The 16,186-nt window shown below is 49.2% G+C and overlaps 1 protein-coding gene across 30 annotated transcripts in view; it reads right to left on the bottom strand.

The window, feature by feature from the left end:
- The window catches only part of Kcnma1 (potassium calcium-activated channel subfamily M alpha 1), a 736,611-nt gene extending 722,121 nt beyond the window's left edge, over positions 1 to 14,490 (bottom strand). For 6 of the 30 annotated variants that reach the window (XM_063238724.1, XM_063238741.1, XM_063238723.1 and 3 more), the window contains exon 1: positions 13,858 to 14,465. In XM_063238724.1, coding sequence (XP_063094794.1) covers positions 13,858 to 14,229 — 372 coding nt within the window. In that variant the 5' untranslated portion in view covers positions 14,230 to 14,465. Of the gene's footprint in view, positions 1 to 13,857 lie in introns of all 30 variants that reach the window. The other 24 variants (XM_063238726.1, XM_063238721.1, XM_063238720.1 and 21 more) reach the window with 8 other exon arrangements.
- Positions 14,491 to 16,186: the final 1,696 nt, after the last annotated feature.

Here is a 16,186-nt window from a genome sequence, read left to right on the forward strand (position 1 = left end):
CTAGGGAAATGGCACATGCACCATAGTTTCATAAAGTATAATTATGTATCATCTGATGTGAATTTTATAGCAGCCCTGGAGTTGTTTAGTGAGCAACCTTCTCAGCTGTATGCAGCACAGCTTTTCATCAGGTGGGAAAGAAAAGGGGATTATCCTATTTTCCAACAAGAAAACCTAAGACTCGGAGGTTAAAAGGACTACACACTATTTAAGGTCCATTTCTACCCTGGTAGTTAGAATATCTGAGCTTGTCAAGGGTCCTCACATCTCATCTAGAAAGAGTGGCTGAGACTCCTCTTTTTAGACCTGGCTATTGAAAGGGTTTTGGCCCAGATAGGACACTGTAGCCAGAAAAGCCTCAACCGGAAGCAGGAAGCCCCTATATCCCCCACCCCTAGGAAGTTACGTATGACGCCATCTTCCCGCCCCTGGAAATTTACATATGGCGCCAAACCTAGGACCAATGGGCTACCTGTACATCCCTAATGCCCGCCTTAGGTTCTACCCCAAACCGAGGCAACTTACATACCCCCACGCCAAGTGTCTACCGGAGAGATCACCGGCCAGTGGGGGAGGGGGTGCCTGCCATCTCTCTCCGTGTTCTCAGAATAAAGGCCGCTTTTTGTTTTATACTTCTCACCTTTTGGAAATATTTTTCATCTTTTGGAAATAATCCTAGCAGCTATGTCATCAGTTTCCCCAGGTTGTACTAAGAGCACACACCCTCATTACAGAAGGCTCCTGAGGACTGAGCCATATGGATCAGGGAACAGTTGCCTCAGATCTGCCCCTTACCCTTGTGACCTGAGCAAGTCACTCGATCATGGAAAAGGCAGGCACAGTGGGACTCACCTGTAAACCAGCACTCGGGGAGACTGAGGTAGAAAGATTATGAATTTGAGCTCAGCAAGGACAACTGACTGACTCAGGGAGATCCTGGATCAAAATAAAGAATTGCAAAGGGCTGTGGATGTAGCTCAGTGTGAAGGCCCTGGGTTCCATCCCCAGGTACCGTAAAAATGATGACAGTGACAACAATGATACCCCTCTCTGCAAGCCTGCTTGACACACTAAAGAGTTAGGGACTACCAGACACACAAACAGCATCAAAATTTGCTGCCTGCCTAAAAAATACAAAGGTTTTTTCCCCTCTGTGCTTCAGTTTCCTAATCTGCACAATGGGAATTATAAAAATTCCTACATCCCAGGGTTGATTTTAAGGATTAAATAGCATAGTCAGCCTAAGGAGCTTAAAAGGATGCTTCGCATCCACTCAAGAAAGTGTGGTCCTAATACTTTTCTCCAAGAGAACCGGTGGCTCCAGGCCAGGCTGAAAGACTCCTGAGATCAAAGCAGAAGTACAAGTCTGGAGACAAACGCCAGGCCTGAGAAGGTAGAAAAATAGCCTCAAAAAGACATTCCAGAAGCAACTGCCGTGCTGAGGCAAGGGACAAGATGTGTTGAACCCAGAAGGCCCTGGTGTACATGGCTTACTTTCCGGTGGGCAGGAGAGAGCTCAGTGGAGCAGATGCTGATTGGGTCATGGGTCTGGATCGGGCAATCTCACTTACTGCTTTCTGTCCCCCCACCCTACAAGAATCCTCTGAAAGCCCTACCTCATGCTGAAATACCATCATCGCCCCGAGAGAGCTTTTCAGTTTCATTACAGTCTGTGTTCGTGGAGTACAAATAGAAACCTTCATGATTTTATTAGTTTCCATGCAACTCGGGAGAGATTTGCATGATAACACTTCAGCTGCTGACTTAAAGAAGGGATCAATTAAAAATACAGTGCTTGCCCTGCCAGTCACTGGAAAATGAAAAGGTTCCCAGAATTTTAAAAATCTGTCACATCTGGTTCATGGCCATAAATCGTGTCTTCGGTTCTACAGTTTCAAACCCTACTGTCTATTAATGTTTAGTTTATTTTGTAAGAAATACTTGGAGGCTGTTTGCACTCCTCCATAAAGGTTTCATCTATAATGCAGAAGAATCTGAAGCACAAGAGCGTATTGGGTTGGGACGGGGAGCTGGACTCTATCAAGCCCTACATTAGCACCAACTGGTTTAACAACACCCCAAAGCTACTTGGTGCTCTGTGGATCTGTGAAGTGTTAGCATAATTTATCTGTGACAAGTTAAAATTTCATACATGGCCCTGGAAGCATAATCAAATGGATTATTATGTAACCTAGGAGAGTTATTGCAGTAAGTTCTGGTGTGCTGGCCTCCTCCAGTTGCGGGGTGGGGGAGCACATTTTATTTCTGAAAGCACTGAGTGTTTGGGATCAACTCTCCAGACATTTACTCCTTTGCTATAGAAGCCATGATAATCCTACCCCTGCTTTTGCAGCTGGAATGCCACAAGGAAGAGCTGAGCGGAACACTGTGGCTCCCAGGCTGGCCTGGGGTGAGTGAGGGACAAGATAGGAGAAAGCATCAAAGTAAGCTGATCTGCACGGAATCCTCTTTAATCAGAAGTTTCTTTTTATGTCTAACCTCAACAAAGTCAGCCTATCATCATGCCCTATCTGTAGCCTATAATCAGATGTTTTCAAGTATCCCCTCACATCAAAAATTAAAAAGAAAACTTCAGTGGTAGTGTGGCTCTGTCCTTAGAAGTCACAGCAGAGTCACAAAGACCTACCACCGAGATTTTTTTTTTAATGACAGGTTTGATGGTAACTCATGGGACCTATGTTTTCGGATTATAACTCCTTAAATATGTCACCTCATCAAAGTTACTATTAAAGTTCCGGGGACATGGCAATCAAATTCTACTCTTGTGATTTATAGTAGAACAAAAACTGTTCTCTGGGTCTACTGGCTTGAATGATTGAATCTTTGGTTCTTTAAGGGTAAAAAATGATAGCTTTTAAATCTGATTTAAGAAATGGCTTTATACTGAAATCATTAAATCAAAAATATTTTTATATAAAAGAAAACCAAGGCTCAGAGATTGTATATCATGTGTCAAAATCCAAAATACAGCAGTCCCTGTGTCCAGCAAGCACAAGGCCCTGTGTTCTATGCCCAGCTCCAAAAATAAATAAAGAGAAACGCCAGTAAAACAGACCATGGATAGAAAGTGAGCTGCCTTGGTTTGCTCTTCCATCACAGATGTGGAGACAGCTAACCCTCAAGGCCACCAGGGACCCCGAGGGTCTGAGAATCCTCAAGGAAAAATATGAACCACCACTAAGAATGCAGCAGGGAAGGAAACGGGCCCAAGGACCACGCTGCTTGTCTCCAAGACAGGGAGACTTGGACAGGGTTTTTCCACTTGAAAAAAAACTATCAAATTAAAAACTATTTTTAATTGTGGCAAAATACGCACCACCGAAAATCTGCCATCTTAACCATTTTGCAGTACACAGTTCACTGGTGCTAAATATATTCACACGGTAATATGTAACCGAACTCTGAAGCCTGGCTTATTTCACTTAACCTAGCACCCCGAAGGCTGTACCGTCATGTCAGAAGGTCCCACCGTCTTAAAGCAGAACAATGTCTCGGTGTCTGAACCAACTGTATTTTATTTATCCACGCATTTGCTGGTGGGCACTTGAGTGGCTCGCAACTTCGGCTCCTGGCAATAATGTTGCCCTGAACACGAGTGGACAAATATCATTCAAGTCCCCACTTTTAACTTTTTTATATGCAACCAGAAGCAGAATTGCTGGAGCATGTGATAATTCAATGTCCTGTTCTTTTAATGCTCCAGACTGTTTTCTACAATGTCCGCACCAGGTTGCATTCCCACCGACAATGCAGGAAGGCGCCAATTTGCATTTCCACCAACATTTGTGATCTTCCGGTTTTTTTTAAGTATTATCATTATGGCAGCCATCCTAACAGGTGGGAAGTGTCCTTTTTCTTTTCTGTGTTTCTGTATGGCCTACATCTTCTACAGTGAACATATAGCACACTCAGGATTCGGAACAGAAATGTAAAACACTGAAGTTGAGAAATAAATCTTAAGGGGAAAATAGGTTGCAAATGAACTTAAGAAATGGATTTCTTTTTTAGGAACACTGAGTTCTCTTGTGGGTTCCGCTAGAGACATCATTCTTACACTCTTCAAGAATCTATCATCTCGTTGGCTGTGGCTGCCACAAGCCAAGGAGAAATGGCTGTAATTCATGGGCAATGCACACAATTCCTCTAAGCACCGGCAAGAAAGTGCTCCCAGACGTACAAAGGAGAAAAACTGTGTAAAGCCCCTGCCAGCTAACGTTGGCCATAAAAATCCCCAGCAGCCGGGTCACCTCTTCCCTCTTCCAAATCTCTCCTCCAAGCCTTACGACCCTCATCTCTGACTGTCTGTTGGCTATCACTGCACACCCATTTTCTCCCTTTTCCAAAGCCACCCAAAGGGAAAACAAGATGAACGTGGTAGAGTCTTCCAAAATCTCCTGCTGACACGTAACAGTTGACAAAGATCCTCCAAAAGCTTACGCCTTTCAATAGCTGGGCCACAAAGTCAGCCACACAGGGCCCACACTACCAGAAAATTAGATGCAACTTTTTCATTGGAAAACTAAAACTTTCCCACAGTGAAATCATTCTGCCTACTGGTCTTTATATAATACTTTACTTCTTGGAGGTGAAATCATTTGATATGATTTACTCATCAAGACAAAGGAAAAGGACTAAAAACAAAGTCTACCCAGTTTTATATTTATCTAAACTCTAACTCCCAACAGAGAAATGTTTCCGTTTTTGTTTGGTTGGTTTTTTGGTTTTTTATTTTTTTATTTTTGGAGGACCATTTCCTCCACCCCTTGGTCTTCCTCACCCTCTTTTATCCATTGTGGTTTCTTTGTTGGTTTCTTTCTTCCAGCAAAATAAAGGTGATGACAGCAGTATTTTCAGCAAAATGGAGGTAGCAGCACACAGAAGCCCCAGACAAGAAGAAATAAAGAACCAGAAAAAGGACAAGCTTCCGGCCTAAGGAGTAAATCCATTCAAAAGAGGCCGAAGAGGCTTAAGATCAGTGTTCTGTCTCCTTTGGGCTTAAAAGAACCTAACCTCCAACCTCCAACCTCCTTAACAGAAGATGCACATCCTACACCTGGATTCTTAGCACAGCCCCAAAATTACATCTGCCTTTGGCCACGCCCACAGTTCAACTACAAAGGAAATGAAATGCTGAGCATGGGCTGCTGCTAAGGAGCTGACGTTATGACCCAGGATCAGTCAAAAGTCCCCATCCGCAACTTTCCACAAGACTGCAAAGATCTCCGAGGGAACCTTCAAGAACCAACAGGCAGGATGAGCCATTCCCCAAACTCTGAGAAGAGGGACAGGGGACATCTCACCATCTCAGGTGAAGGGGGAACCAGAGGAAACAGCAGAAGGGGGAACCAGAGGAAAAGACGCCTTTACAGGAATGACACGAGTTAAGGTTATTCTGTATCTCAACACTGGCCAACTCCGCATTTTGTTGGCCTGAACTTAGTAGGAAATATATCATATCCACCAATTCTTGTTCTGTGTGCTGTGGAAATAGACCAGAAGCAAAGAGAAATGAGAAAGACCTGCTGGAGTTTATTCTAAGGGTTGTCCCCAATGGAATGCTGGCCTCAAGGGATCACGTATCCCTGGATTCCTCAGGGGGTAGTACAATGCTTCCAGCACTGGGGAAGAAGTAGGACCCGGGTCCCTAAAGTTCTCCTATCACTGTGGTTTCTAACTCTACGTGTGGCTGGTATATCAAGGCCTTACTACAGTCCACTAACTTACAAACTGCTGAAGCTACTCTCTAACTTTAGCTTCCAGTCCCTAAGTTTACTGCCAATGACAAGAAGAGAACCCCAGGACAGTCCAGCAGGAAAATAAAGCAAATACTCCCACCTTAATTCTCAACTCGCAATCACTATCCAGGTGATCCTGCAAACAGCAGATGATCTGCCTTCCAATGACTGCCAGAAACGTAGACAGAGAGTGGCAGGACAGTTTTGCACAATTAGAAATGATCTTGGAGAGACTATATCTAGAAATCTTTCCCTACAAACTCTTTTGCAAAAGATACCATGGTCCCAGACACCAGCAAGTGACAGACAAAAACAAATTTCACATCAAGTCACAAATTTAAAATTTTGTCTAAAATAAAATCCCTCCTCAAGTAAAATTAAACTCTGATAGTCAGAATTATGTAGTATTTCCTTTCTTTACTTCTTCCCCAAATGGAAGCATGTCAACCAAAACCAAACGGTACCAGGGCTCCCCAGAATCCCTTGGGATGAGAATAAATGCAAACAAAAGGACTAAGAGACCAAAGAAAAGAATACAGACTTTCCTGCTAACTCATTGTGAAATGATCAGAGTCAACCACATCTGGGCTCCCAGGAAAACTTGGAGGGAAGAATAAGAAACAGCATAAAAAAATAAATAAAAAAACAGAAAAGAGGGCTAGAGGTGTGGCTCAGTCGTAGAATACATGTTTAGCATGCCCAAGGCCCTGGGTTCGATATCCAGCAATAAAAAGAAAAAAAAAAAAAGACTAGTAAATAAATAAGATGCTTTAAATAATTTTAGCTTTGGCCACGTAAGGAAGCATTAGTCATACAGGTAATGAGATGGTACAAGGAGATGCTTCCCAGGCTCAGCTTGAGGACGTAAAGTATATCCATTCTGGCCCTGGAGTGCCAATTACATCTTCAAATTAACAATTACACATAATGTGCCAAAGACAATTACCAAATAATGCCAAACACAAATTCCCGCTTAAAGCAGACATTCTTCTGAAGCTGCCCTTCTGGTACCTACCTCACAAACAGCCTGCCCATGTGAACTAAACCTTGGTCACTTCCTGGGAAAGATAAGAGTCAAACATCATTTTGTCACCAACCATGCCCAACCTTTTCACTCATAGCACTGGGTAAATTACCTCCGCCAGCAAAACAAAACTGCATACTCACAGCCAGACAGCCCCCAGATCACCAGAAGGGGGCTCCCCACATGAAAGTGCTCCTGTTCCCACACTCAGTTCCGGCCTTTGTGGGGTTTGCGGGCAATTCAGATATCCATGTGTCCACCCACTGTGAGAAAAGAAAAACTTTCATCCCTGCTCACTGCCACTCCAAGTGCCAAAAGACTAGGCAGTCAGAATGACATCTTAGTAATTTTTCTCTAGCATCTAGCTCCATTCCTGCAATATAGTCTGCACGTACTATGCAGCGAAAAGCAACAGGAATAATAATAACCAGAAGATTTATTTGAGGACCGACTGTGCACAGGGCTTACAGGGAATTCTTCTTCATTCTGGTTATGAACGATGCTTGGAGAATAAAGCAAAGGGGATGAACCCTCCCCTTTGACAATAGAACAGCAGAAAAAGAGCATCTTAAGGAGAAAGTCCCTGAGAGTGTAAGCTGTGAAAAACCTTGCTATCGTGAGAAAAAGAGACACTTTCGCTGTCGTCTGCTGGAATTCTCAAAAAGTGCAAGGGAGGATACACATACACACAGAGAGAGAGACACACTCCATTCAATGATCAGGTCCATTTGGCTCTGGACACTCTATCTGGGAAGGCCCACCCAGGCCCTGTGGAAAATTGGGCTGGCAGTTTTGCTGACTTCAAACACTCCGAGGGGAGTGGCCTCCAGCTGACTTCCTAAAGCATCCACACCATGCGACCCTGGCTACACCCCCAGTCTTTAATTTTGCAAGATGATGGTTTGGCTGCATTGCCCTGCTGGACTTTGAGAAGCCTCACCCCTCATGGTGTGACCAACTGGCATGAGGAGCAGCCCACAGGCAAGTCACAGACTATGCCTGTAAACTCCAGAATGCTGCTCTGACAGCCACGAGCTACTCTGAAGTCCACAGAACCTGGAGGTTCATTGGCAGTGGGCAGCTAGTCTTCCCCGACTTCTGCTCTCCTGCCCTGATGGTCTGGGAGTTTCCATTTTCCACAACAAGCACGTATATCTTGGGGATGGCATGCCTGCAGCATGGGAAGGGACCAGATCCTACAACTCAAAGTGCACCCTGCACAGTCTCAATATAGCTTAGAATGTGGCAGAAATGCAGACCCTTGGGCTGCCTGAACCTTCAGCATCAGACGCCTCATTTTAACAGCCCCCACTTAAAGTGATCTGTGAACGTATTACAGTTTGGAAACCCCAGGGACTCACTGCTCTCTGGAGCCCTTGGTGGCAGAGTTCTGCTATCCCAACAGAACATTCCTTGGGCCTTCTGTCCAGAATGCTGCCTCCAGCTAGAGGGTGAGGAGAGGCCCCTGAGTCTCCTCTGTGTGTCCAGCATCAAAGCAACACCCATCAAGGAGTATGTCAAAAAGGGAGACACTGTCGATCTGCTCTATGGTCACAGAAAGGCAGTGGAATTTCAGAGCTTCTTCAGAAAGCGTGGCCATGCCTGGCCCCCAGGGACATCTCCATGAGGCCCACTCTTCTCTCTGGGGCCCCAGGGCAGCAGCATCATGGCACAACACAGCTCTGTCACCAGAACCACAGAGGCATCCCTCCAGGGGCTCCAAGGTTCTGAAGTCCTGGGAAGGTGATATGAGTGGCAGTGATTCTCAGATTAACAAGGCCACTGCCTCTGTGAGCTGGGACACCCCTGCAACCCACTCTGGGAAGGAGGTCCTGGCATTGCCATCCCCTGCCAAGTAGACTGCTCCAGCACCAGCCTTTCTGTCCCCTAAACAGAGACACCAAAAGCAAATATTTCTTGCTTCCAGGTGCCCAATAAATGTCTCTATCCAGGGAAGAAGACAGCAGTGAGGCAAAGACAAGACCACTCAGCCTTGCCCTTGGCATCCTTTTTCCCAGCCAAACAGTGGGGTAATTCTTCCTTTCCTCCTGCAAGTCCTCAGGGCACCCAAAACCAGGCCCACCCCAAAGCTAGCAAAGGAAATCCCGGGTCCTAGTACTTAGGAAATGCTCTACAGTGGTGGTAGTGAGAGTACCTAATCCATTCATCCGTTCCCTATTAGAATCTTCAATTTCTAAGTTAGGAACTTGAGGCACAAACCACAGAAGTCCTTGCTGAAGGTTAAGGCTGCTCAAAGCCAAGGCAGTTTAGCGCATTTCTTGACCAGCATGACTTCTCCAAGCCTGGATGTGACTCTCCAAGGGGAGGTTCGGCCATGCTCTCAATACTCCCCAAGGTAACTTCAAGGGCAAGTGCCCATAGATGCACCGCTGCTCCAAGGGCTGTCGAGGGAAAGCTGATCCCGGTAGACGGCACCCAGAGACTGTTACAACACTGTTGGAGGCACAGGTTCCAGAGCTCTAGACTTGAAAACTAAGAATGGAATTTATCACTGCTCAAGGGTATACACATGCAGGACAGTCACATCCACTCACCAAATGCCAGCCCTAAAGTTCTGGGATCCGAGCAACCCACCATCAACATCTTAACTGTCCTTGGGTCCTCATGCACAGAGCCTTCTAGGCTGCCGTCCATCTCATTCCACCTTGTAACATCCAAAGCCCTGGACCCCAAACTTCAATCAGACTCAAATAGGTTGTTAAAATCCTAACAGCAGAGCTGAAGGTCTCCTACGGGCTCAAAAATTCTATCAGTTATGAAATAGGCCCATCAGAGGCCATAGTTTAATGAATCAAAAGGAATATAAATTCAGTGCTTTCAGAAGCTAAGCTAGCTGCCACTTCCAAGAGACCTGCTAAGTGCCAGCCATCTGCCCGGGCACTATATATCCATTATTGCCAACACTCCTTGTAATAATTCTACAAACAAAAAGTATCTTCACGCTCCTTTGACAAATGAGAACATCAAGGCTTAACCTGACTGCCAGCCACAGGTGCCCAGCTTGTGGGCATGAGTTCCAGTCCTGAACTTGGGTATGTCTGACTGCAGTCCGTGGTGTACTAACGGGTTCCTTTCCATCAAGCGAGCCAGGAGTAAGAAGCACAGGGCAACGAGGGCAGGTCAGCTGCTGCTCCCCCGTGACTGGGACCTGAGAACTTCTCCAAGGCCATCCCAAGTGAGCTCATCACAAAGGACTATCTGAAGGTCATCCAGCGCAGCCGGTCCTGGGACAGGATAAACGAAATAAGGCACCGAGGCCAATTTGGAATCAAGAGATTCAAGGCGTTGAAGCTGCAGCCCTGATTGAATGTGCCTGGCCAGACCCAGGGTAATTACCAAGCCGTAATGGGATCTGATATTTATACTGTATTAGTCACGAGCCTGATAGAGCAAATGTGTTGTTTTCTCAGACACAGCCATGGAGACACCACCTCAATAATTCATTACAGGCAGACCATCCTTGATCAAGCCCAAACTCCCGCAAAGACAGCAGCTCAGAGAACAGCAGGCCCCACAGCAAACCAGCCCCATCAAGTCACTGGCCTCAGTTTCCCCAGACATTCACAGGGAAGCAGACTGTATACCAGAAAGTGATCAGAAGAAAAGGGCAGAGATATGTCACTAGGTCCAAGGCTGAGTCCCTGAAGGGATTGCTAAACTAGAAACTTTACCCCAGGTCAAACCCCAGAGCAGGAAGGCACAGGAGAATGTGCAGATTCCAACATTCACATTTTACAAGGAAGGAAAGACAGCCCAGAGAGGGAAAAGGACTTCTTCAAAGTTGAGCTCTTATTCAAGTTTGGCAGTATTTTCCCAGACACAATCATGCAACCACAAAATGCATCCGTCCCGATTCACTATAATCAGCGATGGGACTGGACCTCAAAATGTCAAGGCCAAGCGTACAGAGAACACTGATGAAATCCAACAGGGGGAAAAAAAAACAATAATGTGAAAAAGTACAGCAAAGAACACAGTACTGGAATGATTACGCCCAAGTTCTCAACCAAGAGAAAACATAGTAAGCTTTTCTCTTTACTTCCTAAAAAAAAAAAAAATTCCACATTCCACTCTTTTCAAAAATAACATCCTAAAGTCCCTGGTTACATGCTATTTGGAGGCCAAAGGTACTGAGCCAGAGACTCCTTGTGACATATCAACGGTCTCAGGTTTCTCTGATCAAAAATGATGGTACAGTCCTAAACCAAATGCATGTGATTTCAGAGCTTCCTGCTGAAACTTCTCTGCTAGAAATTTCAAATGTTGCAAAGGCCTGCTTTCCCTGGCATCCTGGCTGCCGCTCAAACCAGTGTTGGTCTACATTGGTGGAGGCACATCTAAGGACGGGTAAAGGGCTGCAGAAAGGCAGCTGAGTTTTGCTCAAGAAAGTTAAAACTAAAATAATTGCTCTCAACTTGAGCCAAATACTTCCTTCTGCACCAAGTCTCGACAAAACTATCAAATACTTGGAACGCAAAAAGAATGAAGGACCCAAAAAACAACTGTAGAAAGAATGTAGACCTCGGGGGTAAGCAGAAGCTTATAAAAGGCCTGACTTACCATCACTGACCGTAAGGGCCCAGCTACTCACGGGTTAGTTAAAGAAATCAAAGGTAGTTATTAAGAGATTCCGGGGCTGGGAATTTAGCTCAGTGATACAGCGCCTGCCTGGCAAGCACAAGGTCCTGAGTTTGACTCCAGGTACAAAAAAAAAGCCACTTTATTAAGAGATTCTGGGCCCATATTTAAAATGAACTCACAATATCGAAAATAACTTGATCTCATTCAGCGCGGGCTTCACTTCTTTCCAATTAACCACAGTCTCCCATCCCAGCCTGATTTCTTATAGAAACTTCCAGCTACGTCCATTCAGCTGGTCTTAGAGCTCCAAAAGGTCACCAAATATTTACAGAGTTTTTGTTCTAATGATCACTGCCAAAAATCTACTTCAAGAAAACCAACAGAAGTTATGCACGGTCTTTCTCAGTAAAGAGTTCTTTCTGTGAACTGTCTGATGAGCATCTTATGATAAGCACTGCAGTAGCATTTATGTTCTCCCCCTGGAGTAAAGACATTTTAGAAACTGCGTTTAAAACTTCAGGATCACAAAAGCACCACATCTTATTTTGACTCGTTGAAAAAAAAGTTTTCATTATGATCAAAATTTTGCCACTTCCAGGAAAATGGAAGGTCGTTAAAAAGTTCAACCAAATCATCTAGAGACTATTTTAGATTCCTTCAACTTAACTATCTTTTCTCTTAAGGACAGTTGCAGAGTCTCAGTAAAGGGAGTGGGGGGAATTCCTAGGACTAAAGCCTAGAGGGGAGCTGGAGGGGATGGAATTTGTGATTTTAAAAGGCTCTACAAAAAAACAAAAGCGTGCTGTTCAGAGCTGGGGAAGGCAGGGCCGTCACAGGGACTGTGCTTAGAACCTCGCTTTGTAGAAGGCTTCTCTGGAAGGTAGAGGGTCTTCCTCCTTGAGAACTAAAGGGGAACCTCTATCACCCTAAGTGTGACTCCAAACAAAGGTGGCTAGCAACGTCTGGAGCCCTCCACGGAAGCAAAAAGAGAAGGAAGAGAATAATTTTTATTTTTCTTCCTTATTCCGACACACCAGTATTTCCCAAAACACAAATGTGCTGCCACAAAACACAGCTGAGCTCCAGCACCCAACAGGATGTATAATTAATGACCAAGAGAAAGCACTTGGGTTCACCCTGGCCTTTTAGCACCAGCCTTCACCTCGAATCCCTGGCTCCCCAAGGTCTTCCCTTAATGGCCAGGAGGCTGCTCTAAGTTACTGCACTCTATGAAGTTGGAGGCCCCGGGATTAACTTTACCAGAAAAGATGCAAGCATTCGGGAGGACCAAGATGTGTATCTGCCTGGCCCTCTCTCCCCCTAGACATCCCACCCTCCCAAAATGTGGGTGCTGCGAAGTCCTCAGGATGGCATTACTCAACAAGAAGGCAGCTCTGATTCTTTTTCCCAGTTCTTTTTTTTTTTTTTTTTTTTCCCTGCAGTTTTCTATCAAACAACATCCCCCGTTCACCACCCCTGCCACTGGCGGACGGCAGAGAGGGACATCTCAAGGGACATAGTCACAGACCAGTCGGCCTGCCTAGCAACCATACATCGAAGGTGTTCTGAGCCTTGGCGCGTGGTGGGTGTCTGTCTGAGCCATGAATAGCCCAAAGCTGCATCCAGCCGGGAAGGGGCTCCTCACCGCGGCCTCTGCTGACTCTCTTAGCTGGTGGCCCTCATGCTCCAGCTCCGCGCTGCTAGTGGCATTTCCGGGGACCCCCAGTGGGTGGCCTTGGGGGACCAAAGAACGCAGGCAGCCAAACAACTCGGGGTAGGGTAGATTCAACACGAAAATCTAAGGGATGGAGTGGAGGTGGCATCAGATTTGCCACTTCGCCATAGCCCTAAAGTCACAGCCCCCTGCGTTGCTTCCAATTCTGGGATGGGTCTCCCCAACTTTGTCCCCAACACCACCACCACCACCAAGGAACACCAGTTTCTGTGGTCATGATCCTCCCAAGGGATTCCCTAGCGCAAAAGCTTTTCTCCATTGCCTAAAGGACCTTCCCTTCTTTCGGACCCCAGGAACTCATCTCCCCAACAGGTTCCCGAAGTGTGGGCTGCCGCGTTCTCTTCGCCCATCGCAAGAAGCCCAGGCGCGGCAGGTGAGCGTGGCCCCAGCTTCTTCCGTCCCAGTGGGGGTGGCTCTTCTCGCCCCGCACCACGGCACCTGAAAGACGCGCGTTCCCTATCCAGGTTCCAGCCGCAGCCGCCCAAAACCTCACAATAAACAAGGGGATGGGAGCGGGCGTCCGAGTCTCGGAGCGCACCGACTGGGGGCAACTCCTCGATCCGCGCGCCATCCGCCGCGGCAGCCCGAAGGCGCAGGGAGCGCAGAGAGCAAAAAGGCTGCGAGGCGAAGGCGGCGGGGACGCAGGCAGCGCGGCGCGCACGGGGCGAGGAGTGGGCTGCGGCGGGCGCCGGGAGGCGGCGAGGTTGGAGCGGGGGGCGGACGCGCGGGGTGCGCGTTACCTTCGTCTTGCCCCCGCAGTGACAGCAAACGGTCCACAGGTACTTGAGCGTCCGCCAGAGCAAGATGATGAAGAGGCCCCCGAAGAAAGTCACCATGGAGGAGGCCAGGAAAGCCCACCACATGCGTTGGCCCCGGCTATCGCACGGCACCTCCATGGTCACCGGGATGATGAGCGCATCCATCTTGGGCTCGTGGACCGAGGACGAAGAGGAAGAGGAGGAGGAGGAAGAGGAGGAGGAGGAGGAGGAGGACGCGTCTAGGCTGAGATGGTTCGCGTGGATATTGCTGCTCATTCTAAGACTGCTGCCTCCGCCGCCGTCGCCGCCGCTGCTACTACTGTCGCCACCGCCGCCGCCGCCACCATTTGCCATAGCTAGCAGCGGGCGGCCGGCGCAGGGGCTCTGGGGAGCTCCTCCCGCCGCCAGCGCCACCCCGAACACCCATCCACAGCCATGTTGCTGCCACCGCGGCGGCCGCGGAGCGCGGGGAGGGGGCGGGGAGGCGCTGGGCTGGGGCGCTGTGCGCGACCTGGCGGGGTGCGCGGGGATATATACAGCCAGTCGCGCCGTCCGCCCTCCCCCGGCCGCCGGCCCGCCGGGGGGAGGGGGGGGCCGGTGCGCGCGGGCGGCTCCCCCGCCCCGGCCCGCGCCCCGAGCGCCCCAAGCGAGCGCGCGAGCGCGCGCTGAGACCCAGGGGGCGCCGCGGGCCGCCCGCGCCGGGGGTCTGCACCGCCCCCCAGGCCGCCCGGGATCCGCGCGCGGGCCCGGGAGCCCTCGGCGCCGCGCCTCCCGCCGTGCGCCACGCGTGTGCACCGTGCTCTGGTGGGGCACCCCTCCCCGCGCGCCTCCCGCTCCGCGAACCAGCGGCTCTCCGCTTGGGAAGCGGAGACTCGTTAATAAGGCAGACTCGGCCCCTCCGCCCGGGCGTCCCCCGCGCCAGTCCGTTCGCCTCTCCGCCTGCGCCCTGCTCCCAGTCGCCGCCCCGGTGCGCGCCGGGCCGCGCGGCAGGTTGCCTGCGCCTCGCACCGCCGCCGCCCGCTAGCTCAGGCTCCCGGGACCCCCGAGCCGCGTCGCCACCGCGCAGCGCCTCCTCGGCCTCCGCGCGGTCTTCCTCCTCGCCTCCTCTAGGTCCTCCTCGTCCCCGTCCTCGCCTCCCGAGCCTCTTCCGCGCGCGCCCCGCGCTCCCCGCAGCCGCCAGCAGTGGCAGCTGCAGCAACTGGAGCGGGCGCGGGCTCAGGCCGCCCGGAGCGGGGGGAGGAGGCTCGCTGCTCTGGCTTGCCTGGGGTTGGGACCGAGTAGAGGCAAGAAGATCCCTCGGAGGTGGCCCGGCACGCGCACCCTAACCCCCGACGAGCAGGGTACAGCGCCCCCCGTCCAGGCACGGAACCTGACACCTTCTCCAATGTGCTGCATTCTAACCAAGCTCAGGAGGGTGGGGAAGATCTGAGACGACAGGGCATCAAGGGGGCAAACAAGTTTTTCCAAAGGAGCCTCCACTAGGGAGGGGAAGAGGGGCCAGTTGTCAACTGGATTCCACAGGCTAAGAACCCCATTACCGTCGGGTTTCCCCAACCAGGATGCATAAGCTTATGGACCCCTTGCTTCTCTTCTCCTTGCTTCCTGGGCGCCCCCTGCCCCAACAAAGAGGAAGACCATCAAGGAGGCTGGTGGGTGGTCTGTGGCCTCTGACAACAGCAGGTGGTTTTACTCTCTTTTATTATTAAGCCTCCAGGGTGCCTGGGACACAAGGCCCTGGCATGGTGCAATAGGGATCCTCAAAGTGTGGCTCCACCTCTATCTAGTCTCAGATCCATCTGTCTTCTGAGGGGATACTCCAGACTTTATTTGGGTCTTCTTTCCCCCGTTGAGCATCTTCCCTGATTCGATCCATGTAGTTCCTGTAGACCCCATCCCCACACCACCAGGGAAATCCCTCTTCCAATGCTTGGAAACTTGCAACCTCTGGGCACCATCCTGCCTCAACTACCGGCTGGGTCACAGTTTTTTCAAGGCTAATTAAAACAAAAATGATCACCCTCTTCCCCTCACTGTCCACAGTGATTTCCCCGAAGTTTCCAGCTCATTAGTTCCAGTCTAATTGAAATTCTCAGGATCCTTTAGGTTCTTCCCGGGGTCCGGGCCCAAGTGAGCAGCCTTACCCGCAGAGCTATCTCTGCCCCAGTCAAAGGTGTGCCTGTCAGCTTGCAGGGGCAGAGAGGGGCTGGGAAAGCCAGGCTGGATGAAAGACAGAAGGAAATGTTAGAGGCTCCAGTCCATTGGTTCAGAATATACTCATGGGCTCAAATGTGCATGGTCATCAGAAACAGGT

This window comes from Cavia porcellus, unplaced genomic scaffold, assembly GCF_034190915.1.
Source record: "Cavia porcellus strain 051 isolate PalLab524CR breed Dunkin Hartley unplaced genomic scaffold, mCavPor4.1 scaffold_28, whole genome shotgun sequence".
In the NCBI taxonomy this organism is placed as follows: domain Eukaryota; kingdom Metazoa; phylum Chordata; class Mammalia; order Rodentia; family Caviidae; genus Cavia; species Cavia porcellus.